The sequence below is a fragment of the Clinocottus analis genome, unplaced genomic scaffold (genome assembly GCF_023055335.1).
Source record: "Clinocottus analis isolate CAN_PGR_092001 unplaced genomic scaffold, fCliAna1.0.p SCAF_14, whole genome shotgun sequence".
In the NCBI taxonomy this organism is placed as follows: Eukaryota; Metazoa; Chordata; class Actinopteri; order Perciformes; family Cottidae; genus Clinocottus; species Clinocottus analis.
Genome location: NW_027175865.1, coordinates 141,921 through 169,614, shown reverse-complemented (window position 1 = coordinate 169,614; position 27,694 = coordinate 141,921). Strand labels below are relative to the sequence as shown.

General features: G+C 43.0%; 2 protein-coding genes and 2 long non-coding RNA genes across 6 annotated transcripts; 3 read left to right on the top strand and 1 right to left on the bottom strand.

Moving 5' to 3' along the window:
* Positions 1-170: 170 nt before the first annotated feature.
* Positions 171-24,619, bottom strand: atf6b (activating transcription factor 6 beta). 3 transcript variants are annotated; one of them, XM_068575331.1, is made up of 20 exons: positions 22,875-22,905; positions 18,738-18,812; positions 16,644-16,794; positions 10,326-10,446; positions 9,192-9,271; positions 8,843-8,924; positions 8,506-8,565; positions 8,300-8,379; positions 7,894-8,047; positions 7,629-7,820; positions 7,216-7,394; positions 6,439-6,618; positions 5,520-5,602; positions 5,158-5,394; positions 4,926-5,033; positions 4,068-4,167; positions 3,441-3,508; positions 3,233-3,332; positions 2,571-2,655; positions 171-2,006 (listed from the first exon to the last, which is right to left on the bottom strand). In XM_068575331.1, exons 4-20 carry the CDS (start codon positions 10,396-10,398, stop codon positions 1,735-1,737), a joined length of 2,133 nt encoding a protein of 710 aa, XP_068431432.1. In that variant the 5' UTR covers positions 10,399-10,446; positions 16,644-16,794; positions 18,738-18,812; positions 22,875-22,905; the 3' UTR covers positions 171-1,734. The 3 variants fall into 3 exon arrangements, with proteins under 3 accessions (XP_068431432.1, XP_068431431.1, XP_068431433.1); XM_068575330.1 differs by lacking the exons at positions 18,738-18,812; positions 22,875-22,905 and adding an exon at positions 24,008-24,619; XM_068575332.1 differs by lacking the exons at positions 16,644-16,794; positions 18,738-18,812; positions 22,875-22,905 and adding an exon at positions 10,548-10,627.
* Positions 10,250-11,239, top strand: LOC137784563 (uncharacterized). Its single transcript, XR_011077417.1, has 3 exons — positions 10,250-10,528; positions 10,666-10,935; positions 11,052-11,239. It is a non-coding gene; the product is annotated as an uncharacterized lncRNA (long non-coding RNA).
* LOC137784353 (uncharacterized) lies at positions 20,447-22,033 on the top strand. The gene is made up of 6 exons (XR_011077400.1): positions 20,447-20,497; positions 21,002-21,067; positions 21,409-21,462; positions 21,546-21,614; positions 21,687-21,755; positions 21,911-22,033. It is a non-coding gene; the product is annotated as an uncharacterized lncRNA (long non-coding RNA).
* Positions 22,954-27,637, top strand: LOC137784983 (uncharacterized). The gene is made up of 8 exons (XM_068575992.1): positions 22,954-23,074; positions 24,041-24,328; positions 24,675-24,938; positions 25,512-25,580; positions 25,670-25,720; positions 25,791-25,904; positions 26,345-26,401; positions 27,260-27,637. Exons 1-8 carry the CDS (start codon positions 22,954-22,956, stop codon positions 27,457-27,459), a joined length of 1,164 nt encoding a protein of 387 aa, XP_068432093.1. The 3' UTR covers positions 27,460-27,637.
* The last annotated feature ends 57 nt before the right edge of the window (positions 27,638-27,694 follow it).

The window sequence follows — 27,694 nt, the reverse complement described above, 5'->3', positions numbered from 1 at the left end:
TCAGACATCAGGGTTTTATAATTATTTACCTTATCGATCATTAATTTTATTTATATATATATATATATATATATATATATATATATATATATATATATATATATATATATATATATAAAAATATCGTGTGTGTGTAATCAGGACAAAATCAAGAGCGAGAACTACAAACATGGAGTTTCATGCCGATTTATTTCTGTAAAAACTGAACAAAGAAGTAAATTTCAGAAAACTTTTTTTTTTTCGAGCAAAATACAAAATATTCAGGAAGTTTTGTGTGTTTTTTTGCTGAATGGAACTTCTGTGAATGTTAAAACATCAAGTTTTTATTTCTTTGATTGTCAAACTTTGAGTTTTATGGGTTTCACGCATCGCTCTTAAATCAGCCACGACAATCAGTCACAAGACCCCACATTTCCCATGATGCCGAGCAAACGGAGCTCGCTGTGTACAAACTGTTGGAGCGAAAACTAAAACACAAGATCCGGAAACAAAAAGGTTTTTTGTTTGAAACAGAACTTTAGAAACATTTCTTGATTAGAAGAAAAAACAAGAAGTTAAAAATGTTGAAATTTTTTTTAAAGTAAAAACACAGAAAAGTTGTTTTGGCAGTTCTTTGTAATTTTTAAACTAAAATTAAAAGCTGAAACACAACAAACGTTAATTCTGTACAATAAAAAAAACAGTTCATTTCTCATAAATATATTTCAGGTTTTTGGTCCACTGAACTGAAGAAAACACCAAAAACAACCAAAACGTCTGTTTGCATCCTCCGAGCCTCACGTCGGATAAACTTTACCTTCGCTTTTTAGTTTTACTTTTTGTTGTCAAAAGATCCAAGAAGAAATAAAAAATATATAAAAAAAGGTGACAAAAACAAAGAAAGAATATCTACAGAGGGAACGTTCTTATTTACAGCTGTTAAATATCCCACATTCAAAACAAAAACAATCGTTTTACTACGTAAAAAACAAACAAAAACAAAAGGACAGCCGAGACGCCACGTGAAGCCGTTTAGTTTAGACAGGAAGTGATGAACATCAACTCTTTGACTCACATTAAGAGCCAGCTTCACGCAGCAGCCGACTGACGACGACAACAACAAATAAACAAACGTTACCACAGAAACCATCAGTAGTGGCGAGGAAACACAGGAAGTGACTTGGCTCCGCCCCCTTTTGAGCTGCACAGTCACAACTTTAACGATTATTGCTCATCGAGAAAGTTGTAGTTTTTTTTTTTTTCACGGTGCGTCTGTGCAGCTCTGAAGCCCCGCCCCCCGCAGTCCTCTCAACCAATCACAGCGTGTCTCGTCGGAAGACGGAACTTCCCGTCCGTCACGCGTCAATCAAAACTGTACACTTTCACCATTAAATATTAAAAACGCAGTTTTAACTTCTAAGTGCGCTGTGCTGCCAGGTCGGCACCCGACGTCTACGAAGTTATTCTCATCGTCTACGAAGATATTTTTAACGTCTACAAACATATTCGCAACATCTACGAAGAAACAAAGATATTACCGTCGTCTACGAAGATATTCAACGTCTACGAGGATCTTCTCATCTTCCAGAGAGGTCGAGTTCACACGGCTTCAGTCATCGGTTAGAATCTTTCTGCAGACGTTTTCCAGGAGCTTTTTTCGGTTTCCAGAGGGCTAGGTGTGTGTGTGTGTGTGTATTACCTGTCGGGGGGCGGGGCCGGAGGGGGCGGGGCGTATTTAAAACCTTTAAATTTTCCTCAAACTCCGTCTGATTGGCTGATCAGAAACTCGGCCGTCCGCCGGCGGGCGGGCAGCGGCTGCCTGGCCGTCGAGTGGTGGTGGTGGTGATGGTGGTGGCGCCCGCGCAGCGAGGTGTGGTTGTGGTGGGCGGAGGAGGGCGGGGCCGGCGGAGGGTCCCGCAGAGACGGCGGCACGGCGGAGGACTTGATGGGCACGATGCGAGTGTCCATGACCTCACAGTCCACCTGCATCATCATCTCGTAGCCCTGGGACGAGTTGTACAGGCTCTCTGTGGGGAAACGCGGCACTCAGAGTCTATTTGGGTTGAGTTTAAGTTGATTTATGCAAACAAATGGAAAATATAATCAGACATTTGTCATACATTTAAGGTTCATTCTTAATCACGCCTCGAAATTGACAATTTAACTATTTATTTAAGCTCTGCTTTTGGAGAATCAGTCAGTTTGACAAGAAAAATAACATCTCTGATGTCTTCCAGTCGGCTTTCATCAGCACCACAGTACTGAAACCGCTCGCTAAGGTTTTCAACGACAGCCAGTTAAACACAGACAGTGGCTGAACCTTGTCTCAGTATTACTGGACCTCAGTGCTGCATGCTGGGTAGGACTCTCTGGCTCAGCACTTACAGGTTTGAATCCTACTTCAAGGACCGACAATACTTTGTGTAGCTAATTACACATCAGAGCTGACTGGCATGACATGTGGTGTTCCCCAAGGCTCAATACTGGGGCCTCTTCTGTTCTACATCTACATGCTCCCACTGGCTCTGATTATGAAGAACAACAACATCTGTAATTCGTAATTATCATCATCATCATCATCATCATCTCACCGTTCACAGACATGGCCGGCATCACCAGAGACATTTTGGGTCGGCTGGTCTTGTTGTGGCTGATGGCCGGCAGCAGCAGGTGATCCTGTGGAGAGAAACAAGTTCCATCATCAGACAGGGTTCATGGGACTGGGTGGACTGGGTGGACTGGGTGGACTGGAAGGACGTCTCGTCTTCTGTCACCAGTGTTAAAAAAATGTAAATAATTACAGCACGAGACTTTTCTCTCTTTTCTGGACTTGAAAATAAACTATCATTAAGTTATTGAATCCTACTCGTTAGCTAGTTAGCTAGCTAGCGTGCTAATTCCATGTGACATCATGCTGCAGTAACAGAACAATACACAGCAGCACATGAACCGCTGGGCTTGGTCAACAATACTTTAAATTAACCGTAATAGTTGTGTATTTGAGTTTACATGCAATCCTGGCACGTGCAAGCTAGCGGTTAGCATTAGCTCCTGTGGGGGGTGTTTGTGATGAAATCTGCCTCCAGATCAGCTTATAACAATGAAAATTGCACAATATGTTAAATACATATAAATAAATAGGTAAAAAGTGATTAGGATCCATCAACAACACACAAACGTAAAATACACTCGAGCCAGAAGAGCTACAACTATAAATGAAATAATAATGAAACCATGAGCCGAGGCGTCGTACCCGTCTGAAGGACACAACGTAGAACGTGTCCTCTCGGCGGTCGATGGCGTCCAGGAAGTCGCTGTACCGGACCTCTGGACCAGGAAGCACCTGCAGCTGACTGCAGACAGGAAGCGCAGGGTGTCAACTACAAAATAAAAGCTCAAACAAAGTGTTTCACTGGATGAGATGTTACATGAGCTCACTGATACGTTCTCATGAACCGGACCTTTCTAAGGAGCGGTGCGTCTGGATCGGAAGATATCTGGAGAAGTTCGTCTTCCTCAGCTGAGCTTTCTGCAAGAAACATTAACGCAGAACGTTAGAGATCAGGATGCTAACGGAACATTAACGCAGAACGTTAGAGATCAGGATGCTAACGGAACATTAACGCAGAACGTTAGAGATCAGGATGCTAACGGAACATTAACGCAGAACCTTAGAGATCAGGATGCTAACGGAACATTAACGCAGAACGTTAGAGATCAGGATGCTAACGGAACATTAACACAGAACGTTAGAGATCAGGATGCTAACGGAACATTAACGCAGAACGTTAGAGATCAGGATGCTAACGGAACATTAACGCAGAACGTTAGAGATCAGGATGCTAACGGAACATTAACACAGAACGTTAGAGATCAGGATGCTAACGGAACATTAACGCAGAACGTTAGAGATCAGGATGCTAACGGAACATTAACGCAGAACCTTAGAGATCAGGATGCTAATGGAACATTAACGCAGAACGTTAGAGATCAGGATGCTAACGGAACATTAACGCAGAACCTTAGAGATCAGGATGCTAATGGAGGGCCGGGGAGGAAGAGGAGGAGGAGGAAGAGCAGGACTGAACCTGAGCGATCTTGGCTTTTTTGGGGACCTTCGGCTTCCCTCCAGACTTCTTGCGGTCGATCTGGTGCCTCTGGACCCAACCCCTCAGCTCGTCTGCCAGCCTGCAAGACCAGGAGCAGGGAGAAGAGGATTAGAACATGTTAGCATATCGTACCGCCGCTTCTTCCCTTCCTACATTTTATTTTGTCATGACTTTTTTTGTTGTTGACTTTTTTGTTGACTTTTTGTTGGTCATAATTATGATTTTTTTTTTTGTCATGACTTTGTTTTATAATTATGACTTTTTTTGTCAACTTTTTTCTGTCATGACTTTTTGTGTTGATTTCTTTTTGTGTTTCATTATGACTTTTTGTTGAATTTTTTTTGTCCTAATTATGATTTTTTTTTATGACTGTGTGTTTTATAATGATGACTTTTTTTTGGTCATAATTCAGATTTTTTTTGTCGAGACTTTTTTGTCATGAATCATAATTATGCCTTTTTTGTTGACTATTTTTTGTCATTACTTTTCTTTGTGGAGGAAATGGGCTTCCATACCTTCTTAATATCATGTTTTTAAAAAGATGTTTTAAGTGTATGTTTTCACACACAAGAATGAGGGATTTAAAGAAAGATGAGAAAGAAGAGAGAAAAAGACAGAAGGAAGGAAAGAAATGAATGAAGAGATGAAAAGATGAAAGGAAGGATGAAGAGAAAGAAGGAAGAAGATCTCTTTTTTTTATTTGGTTCCACTCAGTGAGTTTTGTTTTATAAAGTGTGTTCATAAATCTGAAGAGTAGCAGGAGGATGAAGAGGAGAAAGAGGAGGATGAGGAGGATGAAGAGGAGGAGGTGAAGAAGGACCAGAGGACCAAACCCACCTGAGAGACTCTGAGCGGTTAAACTGTCGACAGTCTGAAGAACTGAAGTAACGATCGATGTCCTGAAGAACCAGATCCTTCATGTCACTGAACACATCACTCAGGTTCCTACGCACGCACACACACACACGCACAGACACACACGCACACAGAGACACACACACACACAGACACACACAGTGTCAGCAGAAGGAATCAAGAACAAACATGAGTTTCTTCTCCAGCTTCTCACCTGAACTGATACGACTCAGCAGCTTCGTCTCCTCCGTCCTCCTCCGTCTCCGTCCTGTCCTCCATTCTGCTGGGAGGTTCTTGTTGTTGTTTCTGTTGTTGTTGTTGTTTCTGTTGCTGCTGTTGTTGTTGTTGTTGCTGTTGCTGCTGCTGCTGCTGCTGCTCGATCTCCAGCAGCCGGCGCCCCGTGTACGTCACCACGCCGTCCTGGAGCCCCGACAGCTTCCTGTCTGAGATGCTGCAGGACGGAAGAGTCAGAGTTTAGAGACAGGAGGAGAAGAAGGAGGAGAAGGAGGAGAGCAGGAAGAAAGAGGATAAGAAGGAGGACAACGAGGAGGAGGAGGAGGAGGAGGAAGAGTGTACCTGGCGGGTCCGAAGCTGAAGGTCATGAACAGCAGGACGGCCATCACACAGACGGCTCTCTTGTTGCCTGCAGAGTCGCTGCCCTGAGAGACACAGAGGAGGGAGAAGTTAACCCTCAGGACACACGGTGGAGAGAAGGAGAGAAAGAAAGAAAGAAAGAAAGAAAGAAAGAAAGAAAGAGGTGTCTGCTTCAACGCCAGAGGAACCAAAGAAACTTTGCATCTTTCACGCTCTTCTTTCCCCTCCGTCTCGTCTGACAGGTTCCTCTGGGTCTTAGTGCCAGTGACTCCAGTTCAACCTGTTGTTGTTGTTGTTGTTGTTGTTGTTGTTGTTGTTGTTGTTGTTGTTGTTGTTGTTGTTGTTGTTGAGTTCATAACCCGCCGTGTGCTCAGGAATGCCAGTAAACCTGAAGCTTCACCTCCTCCAGGAGGAACTGCTCCTCTCTCTGGAGCCCTGACATGTTCATGTCCTGACACTATAAACTTCTCTTTATTATTTATTGATTATTGAGCTTTAACTGAGCTCTAACTGATCTATGACATCATCGCTTTACGACGACTTACTTTATTAAACCAATGAAAACATATTTAAAGCTTTTGGGTGTTTCTACTAAATACTTTAATCTGTTGATAGAAGTATCTCTTTTCCTTAAGTTAAAGTTATTAAGTAACTCTTTTCCTTAAGTTAAAGTTACGAAGTAACTCTTTTAATAAGTTAAAGTCATTAAGTAACTCTTTTCCTTAAGTTAAAGTCATTAAGTAACTCTTTTCCTTAAGTTAAAGTCATTAAGTAACTCTTTTAATAAGTTAAAGTCATTAAGTAACTCTTTTCCTTAAGTTAAAGTCATTAAGTAACTCTTTTCCTTCTTCAGGAGACGCGTAGACAGAGAGGATGAAGAGCTCCTCCTCCTCCTCCTCACCTCCTTCCCGGCCAGCCTCTCCCTCAGCGCCTGGTTCTCCCGGCGGAGCCGCTCGTTCTCCTGCTGCGCCTCCCTCAGCTGACCCTCCAGGTTCTGCAGGTACTCCTTCTTCTTCTTCCTCGACTGGCACGCAGACTCCCGGTTCTTTATCATGCGCTGCTGCCGCTTCATCACCTTCACCTGGAGGAGGAGGAAGAGGAGGAGGAGGAGGAGGGGGTGTGGGGAGAGGAGGAGGAGGTGGAAGAGAAGGAAGAGGAGGAGAGAGGAAGAACAAAAAGCTTCAGACGACCCAAAGCTTCAAGCTAACCTTTGTTCTCTTGCTTTCATCTTTCCTTCATTTACTTTCTCCTTCATATCTTTTGTCTTCCTCGTGTCTTTCCATCCCTCCCTCTTCTCTCTCCTTTCATCCGTCTTTTCTTTCCTTCCATCCCTCCTTCATTGATTCATTTTTTTTCTTCTTTTCTAGCTCCTTTCCTTCCTTCATATCTTTTCTTCTTTCATCTGTTCCTTCCTTTCTATCACTCCTTTATTCTTTCTTGTCCTTTCCTTCATCTCATCTTTCCTTCCTTCCTTCCATCCCTCCTTCCCTCATTCCTTTCCTCCTCCCTTTGTCCTTGCATCTGTTTTCTTCTTTCTTGTCGTTTCCTTCATCTTGTTTGTCTTTCCTTTCCTTTCCTTTCCTTCCTTCCTTTCCTTCCTTCCTTCCTTCTTTCCTTCCCCCTCTCCCACCCCCCTCCCCCCACTGCAGGGTGTCACGGCAACGGTTCCTCCACTCACGTCGATGTCGTTGGAGTGGTTGCCGGGCAACGCCGATGCCGCCGTTGTCGCCGGGACGATGGGCTTGCCGGTGGGCGGAGCCGAGGGGCCGGAGCAGTGCTGAGGCATGCTGGGAGATACGGGCTCCATCTTCACCACGGCCGGAGACGAGCCCAGACACACGGACTGAGACAAGACGACTGGAGGAGGAGGAAGAGGAGGAAGAGGAGGAGGAAGAGGAGAGGAGGAAGAGGAGGAGGAAGAGAAGAGAAGAGGAGGAGGAAGAGAAGAGGAGGAAGAGGAGGAGGAAGAGGAGAAGGAAGAGAAAGATGAGGAGGAAGAGGAGGAAGAGGAGGAGGGACCAGAAGAGACGGGTCATCAGTTCTCGGCTCCTTTCACATTTCAAAGGTTCCTCATAAACGGTCGCTGCTCACCGGGTCGGTTCTGGTCCAGAGCGGCGACGCCCTGCAGCAGCAGAGTCTGGGTCTGGACCTGGACTGGCGTCTGGAGCTGAAGCTGGGTCTGGTTCTGGTTCTGGTTCTGCGGCGCGGCGACCGGCAGCGTGACGCACAGCGGTCGGGGCTGGATGGGCTTGGTGAGGACGGAGAGCTTCGAGCCCGGCAGAGCTTCAGGGAGAAGAGACCAGGCTTCAGACACGACTCACACACACCAACACACACTTCCTGTCGCTGCACCCACCGGCCTGCGGCTGCACGCCGCTGATGCCGGCTGCCGCCTGCGGCTTGGGCACGGCTGACGTCGCCACGGTGATCTCCATGGAGCCCAGCGGCGGCGACAGCACGTCTCCGTACATGTAGGGCGGCGTGGGCGGGTTCTCTCCCTTCAGGCAGGGCTGCAGGGCAGAGAACACCTCCTTTACGCTGACATCAGGAAGGTAATGGACTCAGCGTATCCTGCTTATCTTCACAATAAAAGCCCTTTCAGGAGGCTTTTATTGTGAAAGACCAGCAGGATGTGAAGCTGGAACGTCTGTGTACCATTTAAATGTACGTCTACGTTCTGCATGAGCCACACGGTATGAACATATTACACACACACGTTACACACACACACGTTACACACACCTGTAGTGTTAGAAACACACCTGAGAGTCCGGGGACAGAGAAGAGCAGTCGGAGCCGAGCGAGGAGGACGGAGACGGAGGCTCAGCTTTCACCTTGAACACTGACACACACACACACACACACACACACACACGGGTCAATACACACCTGAGAGTGTGTGTGTGTGTGTGTGTGTGTGTGTGTGTGTGTGTGTGTGTGTGTGTGTGTGTGTGTGTGTCTTACTTACACATTTCCACCGGTAGCGGCTGTGTGATCGTCATCTCACTCTTCATCACGGGGGCTTCTCCTTTAGAGAGAAGACGAAACAATAAGTATTTACACAACATTAATAAGTGTTTACACAACATTAATAAGTATTTACACAACATTAATAAGTATTTATACAACACTAACAACTATTTACACAACATTAATAAGTGTTTACACAACATTAATAACTATTTATACGACATAAAACCTGCATGAAGTTGATAAACTGAGCCTTTTTAATGTTTTACAATATATTCATGAGATGAATTAATGGCGGGGCTTAACACCTGTTAAGCCCCGCCCCCTTTCCTTACCTGTGAGAAGGTTGTCGTCAAGGTGTTGCCACGGCGACGTGGGGTTGTCAGGGTCGAGGGTGAGCACGAGGTCATTGTCAAACTGTCAGAGGAAGAGGAGGAAGAGGAGAAGGGAAATTAAATCATCTGCTGGTTTAGTCAGAGTGTAATGACGCGTTCAGGCGAATGTAAATTACAACACTATCATGATGCCTTCAAATGTAATCTTGTAAAACAGTTTTTTTCACATATAGAAGCGTTTAACTTCTAATAATCTCATAATAAGCTCATAATCTATGGGTAAAACTACAGCATTAACAAAACTACGTAGTGTTTGTAGTTGTAAAGGAGGCGTTCAGGGTCTCCGTACCGGCGGTTGGTATTTCAGGCCACAGCCGACGTCGGCGTCCTCTCCCTCCTCCATGCTCTCACACTGGTACAGGCAGGCATCTGAGGACAGCAGAGACTAGCTTAGCATCACAAAGACATCAAAAAGGATTTTATTCACATTTCTATGAAGACAATAATGAATTGACGACTTCAATGAAAACAACAGACTAACTTCATCATGATCAACTCAATTGATCCGTTGCAGGTCGTTTGTGTCGTGTTATTTGATTGAGAACTGAATGTTTTCTCAGCTTTAGCAACTGGTGACGTGACTTTAAAGCTTCGTTTCCAGTTCAACAAACCAGACGAGTGTTTGTGTGTCTGACACCACACGTCCACCAGCCGGACTTTGAAAACAAACACCGGGATGTATTGATCCATCATATATAACAAATACATATCATAATACATTTAAATATATGTATTAAATGTGCCCGTACTATAATCAGGAACATTGTGAGAATTTAGTTTAACACGACACAATTACCCATAATCCTTCACTTATAAGACACAAACAGTATTATTATAACAATACAAACAACATCCTATTATGTGTATAAGTACACATCGTGTGTGTACTTATACACACAGTTTGTACTGCACAGACTGTGTGCATAGTGTATTTACACCCCTTGTTGTTCCACTCTAAGCTAGATTTATTTACTTAAGAGCACTCCTTTATGTCTGGATGCTTCACAGCATCTGGTCTCATTGTTAACTTTACTTGTTAACTTTAGCTGTTACCTGGTAGATTCCTAAAAAAAAAAAGCATTAAGAATAACACCTTTTACAACCCAGCTCACTCACCCACAAATACAATATATATATATATATATATATATATATATATATATACACATATACATACATACATACATACATACATACACACACACACACATACACATAAAGAGCAATGCTTGTTTTTTTAAACGTGTGACGTCACGCGTTCCTCCTTCAGGAGACAAACTGACACATCCGGGGTCTTTTTCCGCTGACTGAGGAAGCGTAATAAATACACGCGCACGCGCGCACACACCCGCCATGCGTTAGCTTCATTCCTTGAAATAAAAAAACGCGATTAAAAAAGACGGAAGCTCGCGCGGGAACTCACCCCAGTCCGCGCTCGTGAGCAGGTTATCGGCAAAGAAGCGCGTGTCCAGGTCCGAGAGCAGGTCCGCACTCATCGCCACAAAGGCGTCCGTAGAGCAGGCAAGACGGGTGACAACAGCGAGCTAAACACACACAATATGGCCGCTAGCTTTAGCATTAAGGTTCCCGGGTGATGCCGAGCATTGGATACATTTATACGTCACGGTAAAGTTGTGTTTCCTACGTCAGAAAAGTGATATTTAATCCGTTTTGAAGCTGCAGGATGATTTATCAGCTCTTCCTCTTCGCTTCGGATATGACAGACAAGGAAACGAGTTTCTTTTTTTTTCTTCCTCCTCCAGGAAAGTCGCCGCCCATTTGAAACCGAGCAGCCAATGAGAAACGAGGAAGGGCGGGATTTGACCACGCGGGGAACCAATGAGATGAGTCACAGAGTGACATCCGTAAAGGGTGATTTGGACCAATCACAATTGCGTGTTTTGATGGACGGGAGTAACCAGCCAATAGACGCGAAGGAATTCCGGGACTCCGCGTTGAATTGACACGCGCGCTGACCAATCACGGTTCATCAGCGCAAAAACAACAACAACAGGCTGTCTTTGACTGTGAAAGTAACACTGCATAATGACACATTACAAACCAGATAACACAAATACTCAAATATACATAATGCTTTTTAATAAACCCTTGTGACTAATATGTTTACATTTTGAATAATATTCATTAGATAGCTGCAGGAGGACAAGCTGCAGCATGGCGGCTGGAGAACTGCTGCACTGAAAACCCACAATGTGATTTATGCAAATTACCTAAAAGAAACAAGTCACCTATAGTTGTTGCTGGACGTATTCTCATTGTATTGTTGAAAAACAAAAACAACAATGTTCATTAAAATTAACTAAATTGAATAAACCATCCCTTTCCACAGTGGTGTGTTTGTGTTTCTTGAGAATGAACTGATTTTCATGCATTATTTCAGTGTATTAAATGGAAAAAAAAAACAATCTCAAACAATCAAAAATAACAGATTTGTAGCCCGAGCTCCGGCATCAACGCTGCAAAGAGCAATAGATCAGCTCAGGATGTGGGACAGAAAAATAAAACTACATACAAAAATGCATGTTTTTGATCAAATATGGGCGTGTTCAGCGTATAGTTCTGGTTTGATTCAATCTGCTATTATGATCATATCTTCTTTTCTAAACTTCTTGTTGACTGTTTGCTGCAGTATTGAAGGCGTTAACGTGTCTGAACCTGAGCATCACGTTTCCCAACAGGAAACATTTGCATGAGCGTCATTCACACGAGCAACTCACTCTGGTCATTTACCCCCTGAACAGGATGTGCAGCCTGAACACCTTACAGTCACAAAGCCGCTGCTCCACAGATCACTTTCATAGAAGAAGAAGCTTGATTGTGATATTAACATGAACACCTGAGGTATGAGGGGTTCCTATTAACATGAACACCTGAGGTATGAGGGGTTTCTATTAACATGAACACCTGAGGTATGAGGGGTTCCTATTAACATGAACACCTGAGGTATGAGGGGTTCCTATTAACATGAACACCTGAGGTATGAGGGGTTTCTATTAACATGAACACCTGAGGTATGAGGGGTTTCTATTAACATGAACACCTGAGGTATGAGGGGTTCCTATTAACATGAACACCTGAGGTATGAGGGGTTTCTATTAACATGAACACCTGAGGTATGAGGGGTTCCTAGCCAGCTGCTGAAGTAATCGTTCACTCAGTGACTTCAGTGTTTCTTATTCAGTCAGGAAAAGCTTCTGTCTGCTTTTGTTCACATTTTGCTTAACTTGTAAAACAAGTTACTATGAACAGCACCACAGAGACTCTTTCACGAGCTGCCTATCATACGTCATCAACGATGAGAGTGAACACCAGACCTCGCGCTTCCTGTTCCCCTCTTCAAGAGAGCAAGTGACTGGAGGTCTGGCTCAGTTCAGGCCGTGTGAAGACGAGGATGAAGACCTGCAGCTGCCTGTGGGCTTTACTTCTGGGCTGCAGCGTCTCTGCAGGTGAGAAGCTTCACTCTTGTATTGCTTACTCTTCCTCTGGCTTACATCTGTAAACTCAGCTTCATTTAATAACACACAGAGTACATGAGTATGAGGTGCCGTGTCAGTGACGTCACATATAGTTGACTTAGAATGCAACAACAACAACTAACAGGATCATGTTCAACGTATAACGAAATGCATTTAACAGTGAAGAGGAACTTATGTTTCTGTTGCAGAAATAATCCATAAAATAGTCGAGGAAAAGGCCTCAGTGTCTCTCAGCTGTCCTCCGCCTGTGGAGGGCGGTGTGACGTGGAGCAGAGAGACTAATGGACGTAACGTTGACATCCTGACAGCTACAGCTGCTGACCAGCACATAAAACACCTCTATGACTCGCACAAACATTACAGTTCCCTGGCAGATAAGTCGCTGCACATCATCAAAGTGACCGCCTCCGACTCTGGAAGATACTTCTGTAACCGTGAAGCAGCTGTGGAGCTGACGGTGATCCCATCAGGTAACATCTGACCCATTTCACTTGTTTTAAGTTGGACATTATATTTGTATTTATAGAGCTTTCAACACACTTTCACTAAAAAATGAAGTACATTGAATGATTCTTTATACATCTGCAAGCTGTCACATGTTGTGTTGTGCAGGAACAACCAGACGTGATGCCACAGAGAGGACTCATGTCACTCTGTCATGCCCTCCTGATGCTGGAGGAGCATATATTAAAAGATGGAGCAAGAGAAACACTGATAATCTATATTATCAGAGAGGGATTTCTGTTTCCCCTGCTGACCAGACGTTGACTATAACGTCTGTGGAGCTGAAAGACTCTGGACTTTACTACTGCAACGGAAAAGCTGCTGCGTTTCTGAACGTGATCACAGGTGAGACCTGAGAGAGGAAGAGAGGAAGACGTGAGGAAGTAAAGCTGACTTCTTAGAGGCCTGTGCTGATTCTAGTAGTTGAGAGGCTTTTTGGTGTACTTGTGCATTTCTTTACTGCATTATTATTAGTACAAATGAAACAGCTTGTGTTTACTGCTGGCGGTAGAGTTATGGTGAGAGACGACAGCGATGGACAGGAAGTGGAAGTCGTGACAACTCGATGCTCGACACGCCACAAAAAGTTCCTGTGTGTCCCTTTGGTTCAATATTTAAACAAGCTGAAGTCATTTGGTGACAGTCAGTAAAACTAAATGCATTTTTTTGTAAATGTTGTATGTATTTTTTATTTTTCTTCTGTGAAGGTAACACAACCAACAACTGTTCATGCTCTCTCTCTCTCTCTCTCTCTCTCTCTCTCTCTCTCTCTCTCTCTCTCTCTCTCTCTCTCTCTCTCTCTCTCTCTCTCTCTCTCTCTCTCTCTCTCTCTCTCTCTCTCTCTCTCTCTCTCTCTCTCTCTCTCTCTCTCTCTCTCTCTCTCTCTCTGAAGGCAAGGCCTCGACCACAACGGCTATAAGAAGACACACAACTGAACTACCAACTACTCGTCTGAGTCATGAAGAAACTACGACAAAAAAGGAACAAAGACACAACAAGAAAGACAAAAAGAACAAGAAGAGTAAGAAGAAATATAAGTTAGTTTTATATTGTTGAATTGATCAAAACGAGATAAAGAACATAAAGACAAACACTGTAAATGCAGAAAGATTCAATCCAAATAGACACAAAACAACTACAAAGAGACACAAAACAACTACAAAGAGACACAAAACAACTACAAAGAGACACCAAACAACTACAAAGAGACACAAAACAACTACAAAGAGACACAAAACAACTACAAAGAGACACAAAACAACTACAAAGAGACACAAAACAACAACATAAAGAAGATAGACGACTATGAAGTCAGTGTGTCTGTGTTAAGTTATCAACTGCATCTCCCACCTTAAATATACATTTCATCTTTTCCACACTGAAGGTAACAAAACAACAACAACAGCAGCAGCAACAGCAGCAACAGCAGCAACAACAACAGCAGCAGCAGCAACAGCAGCAGCAGCAGCAGCAACGTTCCCTTCACAGACTGAAACAGGTGCAGGCTGCAGACTACAAGCAGAAACAGTCACACCAAGAAACCTCAAAACAAAAGCTGCAATTTGATGAATAGAAGAGATTTGAATGTTGAATTTGGCTCAGTTTCAGTTCATGCACTCATTCAACATTAGAAGACGTGTGTAACAGTGAGTTTATGAGAGCGTCGTGGTGCATGAGGTCTGGTTCTGAAGGTTCCTTGTCTTCCAGCGACGCCCCCTCTGTGGCAAATGTGTGTTCGCCTGCTGTCTGGATTCCTCTATTTGGTGATCATGATCGGCATCACTGTCACCACCGTGAGAACAGGTGAGTGTGACCTGGAGGCGGTTTTGTGCTTCTGAGAATGTTCTGTGTCAAAAAACACTCAATTCAAATTAAAAAGTTATTTACAGACCAAATGGATCGTCACAAATCAACATCGTGGTGTGCACGTCATGGCCTCCGAGGCAGATCTTGTGTTTGTGATTCTGGGCTATTCAAAATAAACTGAATTGAATCTAAATGTTGAAAGAATTATGGGAGTTTATGCCACATACAACATTTACAAAATACTTTTATTTTGCTACTGAACAAACTAATTCAAAACTACAGGGAGCAGACTGAGCCATCGTTATATAATACTATAAATCATAGATAAATGGACCCAATGGACCCAATAACCATTGGGTCCTCGCCTGAATGTTCTCTGTTCTAAACCCTCTGTAACTTTGTTCTGCTTCACTTTATCAAAGTCAACCTTTACAGGGAGAACGTTCACGTGTTGAACGTTCACGTGTTGAACGTTCAACACGTGAACGTTCAACACGTGAACGTTCACGTGTTGAACGTTCAACACGTGAACATCAACACGTGAACGTTCACGTGTTGAACGTTCAACACGTGAACATCAACACGTGAACGTTCACGTGTTGAACGTTCACGTGTTGAACGTTCAACACGTGAACATCAACACGTGAACGTTCAACACGTGAACATCAACACGTGAACGTTCACGTGTTGATGTTCACGTGTTGAACGTTCAACACGTGAACATCAACACGTGAACGTTCAACACGTGAACATCAACACGTGAACGTTCACGTGTTGATGTTCACGTGTTGAACGTTCAACACGTGAACGTCAACACGTGAACGTTCACGTGTTGATGTTCACGTGTTGAACGTGGGGGCGATATTGTTTTTAGATCTGCACCAAAAACAAATCACTTGTTGTCTGGCTCAACTTTCTGTATAAACAGACAAGAGGAGTTCAGAAACTATAAATAAGTTTTTAATATTTACTATAAACAAGCTGTTTTAAAGTTGGAACACGGTTTTTAAACTCGAGGTTCATAATCTCCATCTTTGTCTTTTCTCTTTTGCAGCTCGACAAATAGAAACAGAAAATGTTCCGTGAGCCTCCGTCATGCAGGAGGAGGAGCCTACAAACTCATCCAGGAAACAGTCGTCATTCAACATGTCCTTTCAAAATAAAATAGCGTTTTTACAGGAAACAACTAATTCATTAAGTTTAAAGATGATGAAATACTTAATTATGTTTAATAAAGATGATGAAATACTTAATTATGTTTAATAAAGATGATTAAATACTTAATTATGTTTAATAAAGATGATGAAATACTTAATTATGTTTAATAAAGATGATAATGAAATAGTTATGTTTAATAAAGATGATGAAATACTTAATTATGTTTAATAAAGATGATTAAATACTTAATTATGTTTAATAAAGATGATGAAATACTTAATTATGTTTAATAAAGATGATAATGAAATAGTTATGTTTAATAAAGATGATGAAATACTTAATTATGTTTAATAAAGATGATGAAATACTTAATTATGTTTAATAAAGATGATAATGAAATAGTTATGTTTAATAAAGATGATGAAATACTTAGTTATGTTTAATAAAGATGATGAAATACTTAATTATGTTTAATAAAGATGATGAAATACTTAATTATGTTTAATAAAGATGATAATGAAATAGTTATGTTTAATAAAGATGATGAAATACTTAATTATGTTTAATAAAGATGATGAAATACTTAGTTATGTTTAATAAAGATGATAATGAAATAGTTATGTTTAATAAAGATGATGAAATACTTAATTATGTTTAATAAAGATGATAATGAAATAGTAATGTTTAATAAAGATAATGAAATACTTAGTTATGTTTAATATGTACCGACACCCTTGAGCAGTACATTATTGACGATACAGTACTGCGTCTCGTACCTTATTGCGTAAGTCGTTACTGAGCTGGTTACTCTGATTGATGGTATCTTCGTTCTGAACTCCTCCTCTTCCTCTGTGATCACTTCTTCTTCGTCTCCGTTGTCATCGTCCGCCTCCCGGAGACGTTTATATTGATATTTGTGCTCAGCGGCTGTGAATCAGATGTGATGAAAGGAACAGTTCTGAATTCTGGGAAACGTGCAAACACACTGAGCAATAAAGAGAGTTTTTGTTTTGTCATATAAAAAGAGGATTGTATGAATACAAATGTTATCAAAATAAAGTTGTCTATGGAGAATGAAAATACTTTGTACGTGAATAATTATATGAGAAACATTAAAGGAAAGTTGAGTTGTCAAAAACACTTAATTAAGGAGGAGGAAGAGCCTGTGAGACTAAACACAGGGCTCACTGAACGCCACATGTTCACACATCAAGTGCATCTTTTGAACCACAGTCTCTGACTTTACTTGGTGTTAAGTTGTTTTAAGAGGAGACACAAAGTGTTCATCACTGAGACAATAGTGTGACGTGACAATGTGTGTGTGTTATAAGAGGAATGAAGCATTGATACGCAGACAGCCGAGTTCCTGTTCTCACGTCCGATGGAAACTGTGGTCACTGATCAGAAGTGTCAGTGTGTGAAGACGAGGATGAAGAGCTGCGTGCTGGTCTTCGTGCTGGCCTGCAACGCCACTGCAGGTAAGAGCTTTTCAAACTCATCCGTTCATCTGATTTAATTGTGTTTGGCTTTTTCTTTGACTTCATGAGCGTGTGAGCGATGCATCCAGCAGCTCATCGTCCTCCGTGAGAGTTAGAAGTTTAATAAAAGCGCTTCAGGAAGTGCGTTTGAGTTTCATTCTTGAAATAAATATCTTTCTAAACGCAGACGTGTTGATCCTCGTCAGATGTTTGTGATGTGTGCAGATAAACTGCGACACAACATTGAATTATCAACTGTTCCTTGCGGTTGGATTTCGTCCAGGATCTCTGGAACCACAACGTCAATTAACTTCATTTAAATGACTGAAATACAGCAAAGCATTGTGGGAAGAGTTCTATCCAAACAGAGAAAATAAACTTACCGTTAAGATTATGTAATCACATAAACCTCGTGACCTCAAAACCTGTCCGTCACATGTCTTAAACAGACATTTATGCAAATGTTAATACCCAGCATGCCCCACAATGAGCAGGTTTAGCCATGAAGTTTATAACTTTGCCATTTCTGAACCAAATGACACAGTTTTTTGACTAAAAGCCTTGGTAATCTTTACACACATAAATTCTGAAAAAATAATGTATAAAACAACACAAGCATTAGAAGTCATTTGGGGTTCAGATCACTACTTGAACAGACCAGCTGAAGCCTTGAAGGGCTCTCAGAGCAGATGCTAGTTTATTGTAAATTTTGTTTCTGTTGCAGAAATAATCCATAAAATAGTCGAGGAAAAGGCCTCAGTGTCTCTCAGCTGTCCTCCGCCTGTGGAGGGCGGTGTGACGTGGAGCAGAGAGACTAATGGACGTAACGTTGACATCCTGACAGTTACAGCTGCTGACCAGCACATAAAACAACTCTATGACTCGCACAAACATTACAGTTCCCTGGCAGATAAGTCGCTGCACATCATCAAAGTGACCGCCTCCGAGTCTGGAAGATACTTCTGTAACCGTGAAGCAGCTGTGGAGCTGACGGTGATCCCATCAGGTAACATCTGACCCATTTCACTTGTTTTAAATTGGACATTATATTTGTATTTATAGAGCTTTCAACACACTTTCACTAAAAAATGAAGTACATTGAATGATTCTTTATACATCTGCAAGCTGTCACATGTTGTGTTGTGCAGGAACAACCAGACGTGATGCCACAGAGAGGACTCATGTCACTCTGTCATGCCCTCCTGATGCTGGAGGAGCAGATATTAAAAGATGGAGCAAGAGAAACACTGATAATCTATATTATCAGAGAGGGATTTCTGTTTCCCCTGCTGACCAGACGTTGACTATAACGTCTGTGGAGCTGAAAGACTCTGGACTTTACTACTGCAACGGAAAAGCTGCTGCGTTTCTGAACGTGATCACAGGTGAGACCTGAGAGAGGAAGAGAGGAAGACGTGTTGGTCCTGTAGCTCCCACGACTCGTCTTCAACAGTAGTAACGACCAAACTGTAGAGAGCCAGAGGAAATAAGTACAATTTAACAACTTAACGCTTCATCCAAACAACGTTTTGCCAATTTTCCGTAACCAGTTCATCATTAAAGCATGGTGCAAGTAGCAATCCAGCTAGCTAGCTAGCTGGATAACTACTAACTAACTGGCTGGCTGGCTGGCTAACTAGCTAGCTAGCTAGCTGGATAATAACTAACTAACGGGCTGGTTAGCTAGCTGGCTGGATAATAACTAACTAACTAGCAGACTGAATAACTAACTAACTAGCAGGCTGAATAACTAACTAACTAGCAGGCTGAATAACAACTAACTAGCTGGCTAGCTGGCTGGATAATAACTAACGAGCTAGCTAGTTAGTTATTTCCACCCTGCTTTGCTGCTACGTCACCATAAAAACTAACAAAAATCAACATTGTCTTTTGTAACAGCAGAACACTGAGGAAGAGGAAGTCGTAGTTATTCAGAAAGTCGATATCTTAGCAAAGAAAAAATGTGATTGGTCAGTTTAGTCGCGCTGAACAATGGAGATATAACAGATTCAAGACGTTAGTCTGTGAGTTTTAGAGGTGCAAGTTAGTGGATTCTGTTACCGGGCTAGCTGTTTCCCCTGGTTTTCAGCCATTATTCTAAGCTAAGCTAACCAGTTGCAGGCTTTCGCTTAATATTCACAGTGACATTTTCTTTAAACAGACAATAGAAATAAAGTGTAACAGTCAAGCAAACATCATCTTCAGCCAGTGTGAGTTATGAGAAAGTCATGAAACTCAGCAGAGTTAGAAACCACAGCCTGAACCGAGCTGCAAGCGGCGTCACGCATCCATGACGTTCTGCGGTGAAGAGCTTCAACGGGCCGTGTATTCATGTCCTCTCTCTCTCGCTGAAGGCAAAGCCTCGACCACAACGGCTACAAGAAGACACACAACTGAACCACCAACTACTCGTCTGAGTGATGAAGAAACAACGACACGACACGGTGAGAAGAAACTGATCTGACATGAAATTAAAGGAACAAAAAGGTGATTAATCTGAGAATATATGATAGAATATATGATGTTTGTATTCGTCTGCTCCAAAAGGTAAGACAACAACAACAACAACAACAACAACAACAACAACAACAACAACAGCTGTACAACCAACTACTCGTCTGAGTGATGAAGAAACAACAACAAAGAAACAAAGACACAACAAGAAAGACAAAAAGAACAAGAAGAGTAAGAAGAAACTGATGTGAACATGAAAATAAATGAATAAAAAGGTGATTAATATGAGAGCTGGTAAAATAAATGATGTTTGTATTCTTCTGCCCCAAAAGGTAACAAAACAACAACAACAACAACCGTAACCACCACACCTAGACAAACAACAACAACACCAACAACACCAACACCAACACCAACACCACCACCAACAACAACAACAACAACAACACCACCAACAACAACACCACCAACAACAACAATCATAGCCACCACAGATGAAAAGGAAAACACAGGTAGGACTTCATAATAATAATCAATAAATATATGAATGACATAAAAACACTTGTTAACATGTTGTAAGTTATTCTCTCTCGGTCTTCCAGCTCATAGTTTGGTGTTTGGAATAGTCGGTGCCTTCCTCCTCCTCATCATCATCATCATCGTCTACTTTGTTTGGAGACGCAGGATTAAAAGACGAGGTGACCTTATGTTAGCCCACTATCGTTAGCTAACCTAAGGTTAGCCCACTATCGTTAGCTAACCTAAGGTTAGCCCACTATCGTTAGCTAACATAAGGTGAACATTAGCTAACGTTCACCTTATGTTAGCCCACTATTGTTAGCTAACGTAAAGTGAACGTTAGCTAACGTTCACCTTATGTTAGCCCATTATCGTTAGCTAACATAAGGTGAAGGTTAGCTAACGTTAACTTTATGTTAGCCCACTATCGTTAGCTAACATAAGGAGAACGTTAGCTAACGTAACATTAGCTCTTCGTAAGTTGAAGTTTGGTACTGCTGCTCAGGCTCTTTTCAAACTCAGAGACGTGTTTGTTGAAATGAACATTACATAGAAAGTAAAGGTAAACGTAGAACACTGATCACTTCTTCATCTCTGTGTGTTTGTCGTCTTTAAAGCAGATAATCAGTCGTTGGATATTAGTGGATTTCTCATATCGTGACGTTTCTCATGTTGCTCCACAGGAAATGCAGAAAGATGCTGCGTCTATGATGAGATACAGGATACACCAGCGTCTCCTCCGGCTAACGGTGGGAAATAATAAGTGATCCTTCTTTTTATAAAGACAGACAACTTCCTTTTTCTATTATAATCAAGGCTGAAATTCTACTGGATTTTGTGATTAAAATTGAGTGACATTTCTGATTATTTATATTATATACGATGATATATATATGTATATACATATATATACATATATATATATATGTATATGTATATACATATATATATATACATATACATATATATATATATATATATATATATATATATATATACATACATATATGTATATATATATATATATATATATGTATTCCACTGTTTTGTACCTTCATATTAAAATCATTTGTATGTTCATTTCTGGCAGGCGGAGGAAGCTCGTCTGGACCGGCCGCTACCTACTGCATGACCCAGTTTCCAGGTAAATAACCAACAGACTGATAAACGTCTCCTTCGTGTCTTCAGGTGTTGTGATTTGGTGAATAATGTTTTGATGGTAAACAGTTTTAATGGATGCATCGGACCACACGTACGCCACCATCCCTGACCTCCCGCCGGCGGGGAAGCAGAGCGGTAAAGAATGAGCTCCTTCAATATGGACCAAATCTTACAGAACATATTCAATATATTCATGTTCTCCCACAGAGACGAGGATGCAGAATGACTCCACTTATTCTTTCATCGACAACCCGACAACTGGTGGATTTAATAAAGGTAACTTCAAAAGAGCCATGAGAGCAGGATACATGTCAAATGATGGATTATATTTTGAATTGGAGATGAGAGAAATAATAAAATTATGTTTTATAAGAATACATTGATGGTCATTTTTTAGATTTAAGAGGCTAAAGTTGTGAATTCTCCTGCAGGTCCGTCGCAGCTTCCTGACAACTTATATTCCTTACTGGAGCAGCCCAAAGCAGCTGCACACCTGTGAATATTATATGTTCAGGGCTTTATTGTGTCATCATCTGGAGTTTGTAGATTCTGAGCTGTCGATGTAAATCGTGTTTTTTTTTCTTCAGTTTTTAATTAAAAAAAAAATAGATATCTTGCCTTTCCATTGAAGTGTTTTTTGAGTTTGACCAAAATGTCTTAAAATAAACAAGTTGCTCCGAGAAGAAGTTTACTGCGTCTCAACTTCTTCATCCTCATTATCGAGTGGTTGGGGCTCTGCTGACCAACTACAAAGAGACACAAAACAACTACAAAGAGACACAAAACAACTAACAAGAGACACAAACAACTACAAAGAGACACAAACAACTAATAAGAGACACAAAACAACTACAAAGAGACACAAAACAACTACAAAGAGACACAAACAACTAATAAGAGACACAAAACAACTACAAAGAGACACAAAACAACTACAAAGAGACACAAACAACTAACAAGAGACACAAAACAACTAACAAGAGACACAAACAACTACAAAGAGACACAAACAACTAATAAGAGACACAAAACAACTACAAAGAGACACAAAACAACTACAAAGAGACACAAACAACTAACAAGAGACACAAACAACTACAAAGAGACACAAACAACTAACAAGAGACACAAACAACTAACAAGAGACACAAACAACTACAAAGAGACAAAGAACTACAAAGAGACACAAAACAACTAACAAGAGACACAAACAACTAACAAGAGACACAAACAACTACAAAGAGACAAAGAACTACAAAGAGACACAAAACAACTACAAAGAGACACAAAACAACTACAAAGAGACACAAAGAACTACAATCTTCCCAGCCTGTAGTCGGAGGTGACTTGTTGGGATGAAGTCATTATTGGAGGCGACGCGCTGTGAATACAAACCTGTTGAACAGAATGAGGACGTTCAGACCTGTCACTGTAGAAGAGGAAGAGGAGGAGGAAGAGGAGGAACCAGAGGAGGATGGGGAACAAGAGGAAGAGGAGCTTCACTCTGATCAGCAGCAGTTTGACTGTTTTCCATCTGAAGATGTTCATCTTCATCGTCTTCAGTCTGATGCCGTCGGTCCTGAGCCGCAACACAGGTACGAGTCCCAGCTCCACATGCAACACGCTAACATGCCTCATCCTCCACATGCAACACGCTAACATGCCTCATCCTCCACATGCAACACGCTAACATGCCTCATCCTCCACATGCAACACGCTAACATGCCTCATCCTCCACATGCAACACGCTAACATGCCTCATCCTCCACATGCAACACGCTAACATGCCTCATCCTCCACATGCAACACGCTAACATGCCTCATCCTCCACATGCAACACGCTAACATGCTGCATCCTTCACATGGATGTATATATATATATATATATATATATATATATATATATATATATATATATATATATAGAATGCTACATTTTTATGAAACTAGTTTTCTGTGTTGATGTCTAAATGAAAGACACAGCTGAACGTTATAAAAAATTTAAAAAAAAAAACATTTTATTTTTCTGTGACGGCATGTTGAAAGTATTATTATTGTATTATTTTAAGGTAGCGTAGCATTAGCGCTCACGCCTTTCTGCCCCATGCAGTTTTATTTCAATAACTTCTTTTTATAATTTCATAAAAACGGTTGTGCACATTCTGAATGTGAACGTTCTCGTGACGATCCCTTTTGCAGTCGTTGGGATTCTAACCGCCGGTTATTTGAGGCCGGCTGGGTGTTTTTCCATGAGAGAAAACAGGAAGCGGCTAAAAGCATCAGCGCCGTGCGAGTGACACATTCAGAAGCAGCTGCAACGTCAAAGTGACCACAAACAAAACTATAAGAGACACAAAACTATGACAAAAAGACACAAAAAAACTAAAGAGAAACACAAAATTACCACAAAGAGACACAAAACAACGACAAAGAGACACATGGGAAAGTCTTGGACCTCCACTGGTCTAAAGGTGTGAACCCTGGAGCGCGTCGCCTCCAGGGTTCACACAGCTTCAGGGTTCACACACCTTCAGGCCTTCAGGTTGGCTCTTGTCCTCCAGCATTGATCCGGTTTTCCGTCCCGGAGGATCACCGCATCTGCCTGCCGTGTGCCGGCTCCGATGACGGCTCCGTGGTGATCTGGACCCAGCAGGACCAGCAGGACCAGCGGGACCAGCAGGACCAGAAGGTCGTGGTGAGCCGGCGCGGCGGCCGCGAGACCAATGCAGACCCGCGGCGCTACCTCCTGCTGCCGGACGGTGGCCTCTGTCTCCAGGGGCTCGACGCCGCCGACGGCGGGACGTTCAGCTGCAACCAGCGGCCGGTGGCCGAGCTGCAGGTGCTGACAGGTACGCTGGAGGCGGAGCTAACCGTGATGCATCATGGGAACCGAAGGGGTGGAGGGGGACTTATTTCGGAGTGTGTCTTTGAAACTTTAATCCTGATCCTCAGTGTAGTCCTGTGCCGCTAAGCTAATGGACTTGTGTCCTAGTGAGGACGCTTAGTCGTCTCCTCCGCTATCTGAAGCTAAGCTAAAGCTAAGATAGGACTCTTTAGGACCCATCAGCGGGGCGTTCACTGACCTCTTTTATAAATCAGACAGCAAGGGGACAGGAAGTGCTAATTCCTGCAGCCCCTCTACTCTGGACAAAGACAATTACCCACAGTTCCTTTCTGCGTCCCCGCCCCTTTTAGGCCGTGACTTCGCGGTGTCGGCGGGCCGCACGCTGCTGCTCCCCTGCAGCGGCTCCCCCAAACCCAAGAAGAGGTGGTCCCAGCGGCGGCCCGGGGGCTGGTGGGAGGTCGTCCTCACCTGGTTCAGGAACGGCACGGTGCGACCGGAGAGGAGCCGGCTCAGCGTCGGGAACGCCGCCCTGCAGATCCAGGACCTGCAGCCGGAGGACGCCGGAGAGTACCAGTGCAACGGGAAGTCTCAGGGCCGACTCAGCGTCCTGACAGGTGGCCCGCGTAGCCGGAAGTTAGCTAACTGGCTAATTTAGCTAACGTTCCTGTTGATTGAGAATACGAATAAAATACGAAGCAAAAGCTCATTGAGACACATTTAAAAAACTAAAAGGTTATTAATTATTCAATTTCACTTTGCTGAGTCAAACAGACGATGAAGCAGGGTTTGTTTTGGGGCGGGGCTACAAGCTGATTGACAGCTCTCAATATCTTCTGTTTCTTTTTTTTCAATTATTTTTAGTAAAAGTTTTTACAAGTTACACATTACTAGACAACAAAAACAACAACTAAGTCAAACTTGAAAAATCATAAAAATAAAATAGAGCATAACAACCAACGATATGGACAATCAGGACAGAAACAGCCATGAATCATAAATCATTATCCTCCATATTGAACCTCCTGTAACGATTGTATTTATCTCATTCTTACCACCATTTTAATTATTTCTCGGCGGTCAATTCATCTTCATATTTAGCTCCACCCTCTTCTCCGTCAGCCTCGAGAAGAACCTCGAATCTAAGAAGTGATGCAAATATAAATAAACTTAATATTTGGTTCTTTCAGGGCATCCGGAGCCGACCGGCGTCCAGCCAACCGCCAGCAGGACTTCCACAGCAGCCGTGGTGGAAACAGGTCGGAGGCTTTTTTATAGAAAGAAGGACGTGAACGCGTTCAGGAAGTGAACTGTTGACCGTCTGGATCGTGTGTTTTCTGTTCATCAGACGTGAAGGAGGAAGAGGAGGAGGAGAGGAAGAAGAAGAGACCAGAGAACGGTGGGTCAGCCCCTCCACAGAGGGTCCTCTCATCCTGGTCTGGTTAAACATCCGCTCTCTCTCCTCTCAGCCGTGCTGCTGGTCGCTGTGGTCGGCTCGGCGCTGATGCTGGTCCTGCTGGGCGCCGCCTGCGCTTTACTGACCAGCATCAGGAGCAGCCGCAAGCAGAACTACAGACCTGCAGGTACCGCCCGGTACGGGTCCAGCTGTCCCTGGACCCAGACCAGTCTAGACCTAAACCCTGACCAGTCAAGACCTAAAGCCTGACCAGTCTAAACCTGAACCCTGACCAGTCAAGACCTGAACCCTGACCAGTCTAAACCTGAACCCTGACCAGTCAAGACCTGAACCCTGACCAGTCTAGACCTGAAGCCTGACCAGTCTAGACCTAAACCCTGACCAGTCTAGACCTGAAGCCTGACCAGTCTAAACCTAAACCCTGACCAGTCTAGACCTGAAGCCTGACCAGTCTAAACCTGAACCCTGACCAGTCTAGACCCCAACTCCAGTTTTGTTTATTTTTTGAAGCTAAAATGTGTGAAATCAGAAGTCGTTTCTTTGACGGTATTTTCCGTATTTGAGTTGAAGTGAAGGAGTTTCTTCAACCTTTAAATATTTCTTCAGCAGACCGGCGGGAAGACACCGAGCTGCAGCCGTGGACGACGACCACTGCACCACCCGGTAACACCGTCGTACCCTTAGCACCTTCAGCACCTTCAGCATGTTTAACACCTCTAGCACCTTCAGCACCTCTAGCACCTCTAGCACCTTCAGCACCTTCAGCACCTCTAGCACCTTCAGCATGTTTAACACCTCTAGCACCTTCAGCACCTTCAGCACCTCTAGCACCTTCAGCACCTCTAGCACCTCTAGCACCTTCAGCATGTTTAACACCTCTAGCACCTTCAGCACCTCTAGCACCTCTAGCACCTTCAGCATGTTTAACACCTCTAGCACCTTCAGCACCTCTAGCACCTTCAGCACCTCTAGCACCTCTAGCACCTCTAGCACCTTCAGCATGTTTAACACCTCTAGCACCTTCAGCACCTCTAGCACCTTCAGCACCTCTAGCACCTCTAGCACCTTCAGCACCTCTAGCACCTTCAGCACCTCTAGCACCTTCAGCACCTTCAGCACCTCTAGCACCTTCAGCACCTTCAGCACCTCTAGCACCTTCAGCACCTCTAGCACCTCTAGCACCTTCAGCATGTTTAACACCTCTAGCACCTTCAGCACCTCTAGCACCTTCAGCACCTCTAGCACCTTCAGCACCTTCAGCACCTCTAGCACCTCTAGCACCTTCAGCACCTCTAGCACCTTCAGCACCTCTAGCACCTTCAGCACCTTCAGCACCTCTAGCACCTTCAGCACCATTAGTACATTTGGCCCCATTAGCTTTATTAGCACCTTCAGGACCTTTAGCACCGTTAGCACTTTTAACACCTTTAACATGTGAGCACCGTTAGCACCATTAGCACCGTTAGCACCATTCGTACTGTTAGCACCTCCTCCCCGTGTTCACTGCCTGTGTCTCTGCAGAGCGGCCGGTTCCAGAGAGCCCGATTCTGCCGGAGGAGGCGATCCACTACGCCTCTCTGGGCCGGCACAACTGGAGGGAGAGACCCTGCAGGACTCCACCGGACCAGAACCAGAACAGTGACCAGAACCAGGACCAGCACCACGTCATCTACTCCTCAGTCGTCACCAGACCGGCAGCCAAGCAGAACCGTCACACCTGAACCCAGAGAGGCTGACCGGGCCTTCAGAACCAGCACATTGACTCTTCACATGAACTACATTGACTTCATGTTTTATGTGTTACAAGTTAAAACATCTGAGCGTTAAATAAAGTTCACACTGTTTTATTTAGTTGAGATAGAGTGAAAGGTTTTAAAGGATTTATCTTTGTATCGCTCCACGAACCAGAAAATAAAACATTTAATCCATATTTTAGAAATAAGTTGTTGCATTGAT

Coding starts and splice junctions, on each gene's coding strand:
- LOC137784983 (XM_068575992.1), top strand. CDS start 22,954: ATGGGGAACAAGAGGAAGAGGAGCTTCACTCTGATCAGCAGCAGTTTG. Junction 25,581..25,669: donor AGCAGCCGTGGTGGAAACAG/GTCGGAGGCTTT, acceptor TCTGTTCATCAG/ACGTGAAGGAGGAAGAGGAG. Junction 25,905..26,344: donor GCAGAACTACAGACCTGCAG/GTACCGCCCGGT, acceptor ATATTTCTTCAG/CAGACCGGCGGGAAGACACC.
- atf6b (XM_068575330.1), bottom strand. CDS start 10,398: ATGAGTGCGGACCTGCTCTCGGACCTGGACACGCGCTTCTTTGCCGAT. Junction 5,603..6,438: donor AGAGGCTGGCCGGGAAGGAG/GTGAGGAGGAGG, acceptor TGTGTCTCTCAG/GGCAGCGACTCTGCAGGCAA. Junction 2,007..2,570: donor GCCGGCCATGTCTGTGAACG/GTGAGATGATGA, acceptor GTTTCCCCACAG/AGAGCCTGTACAACTCGTCC.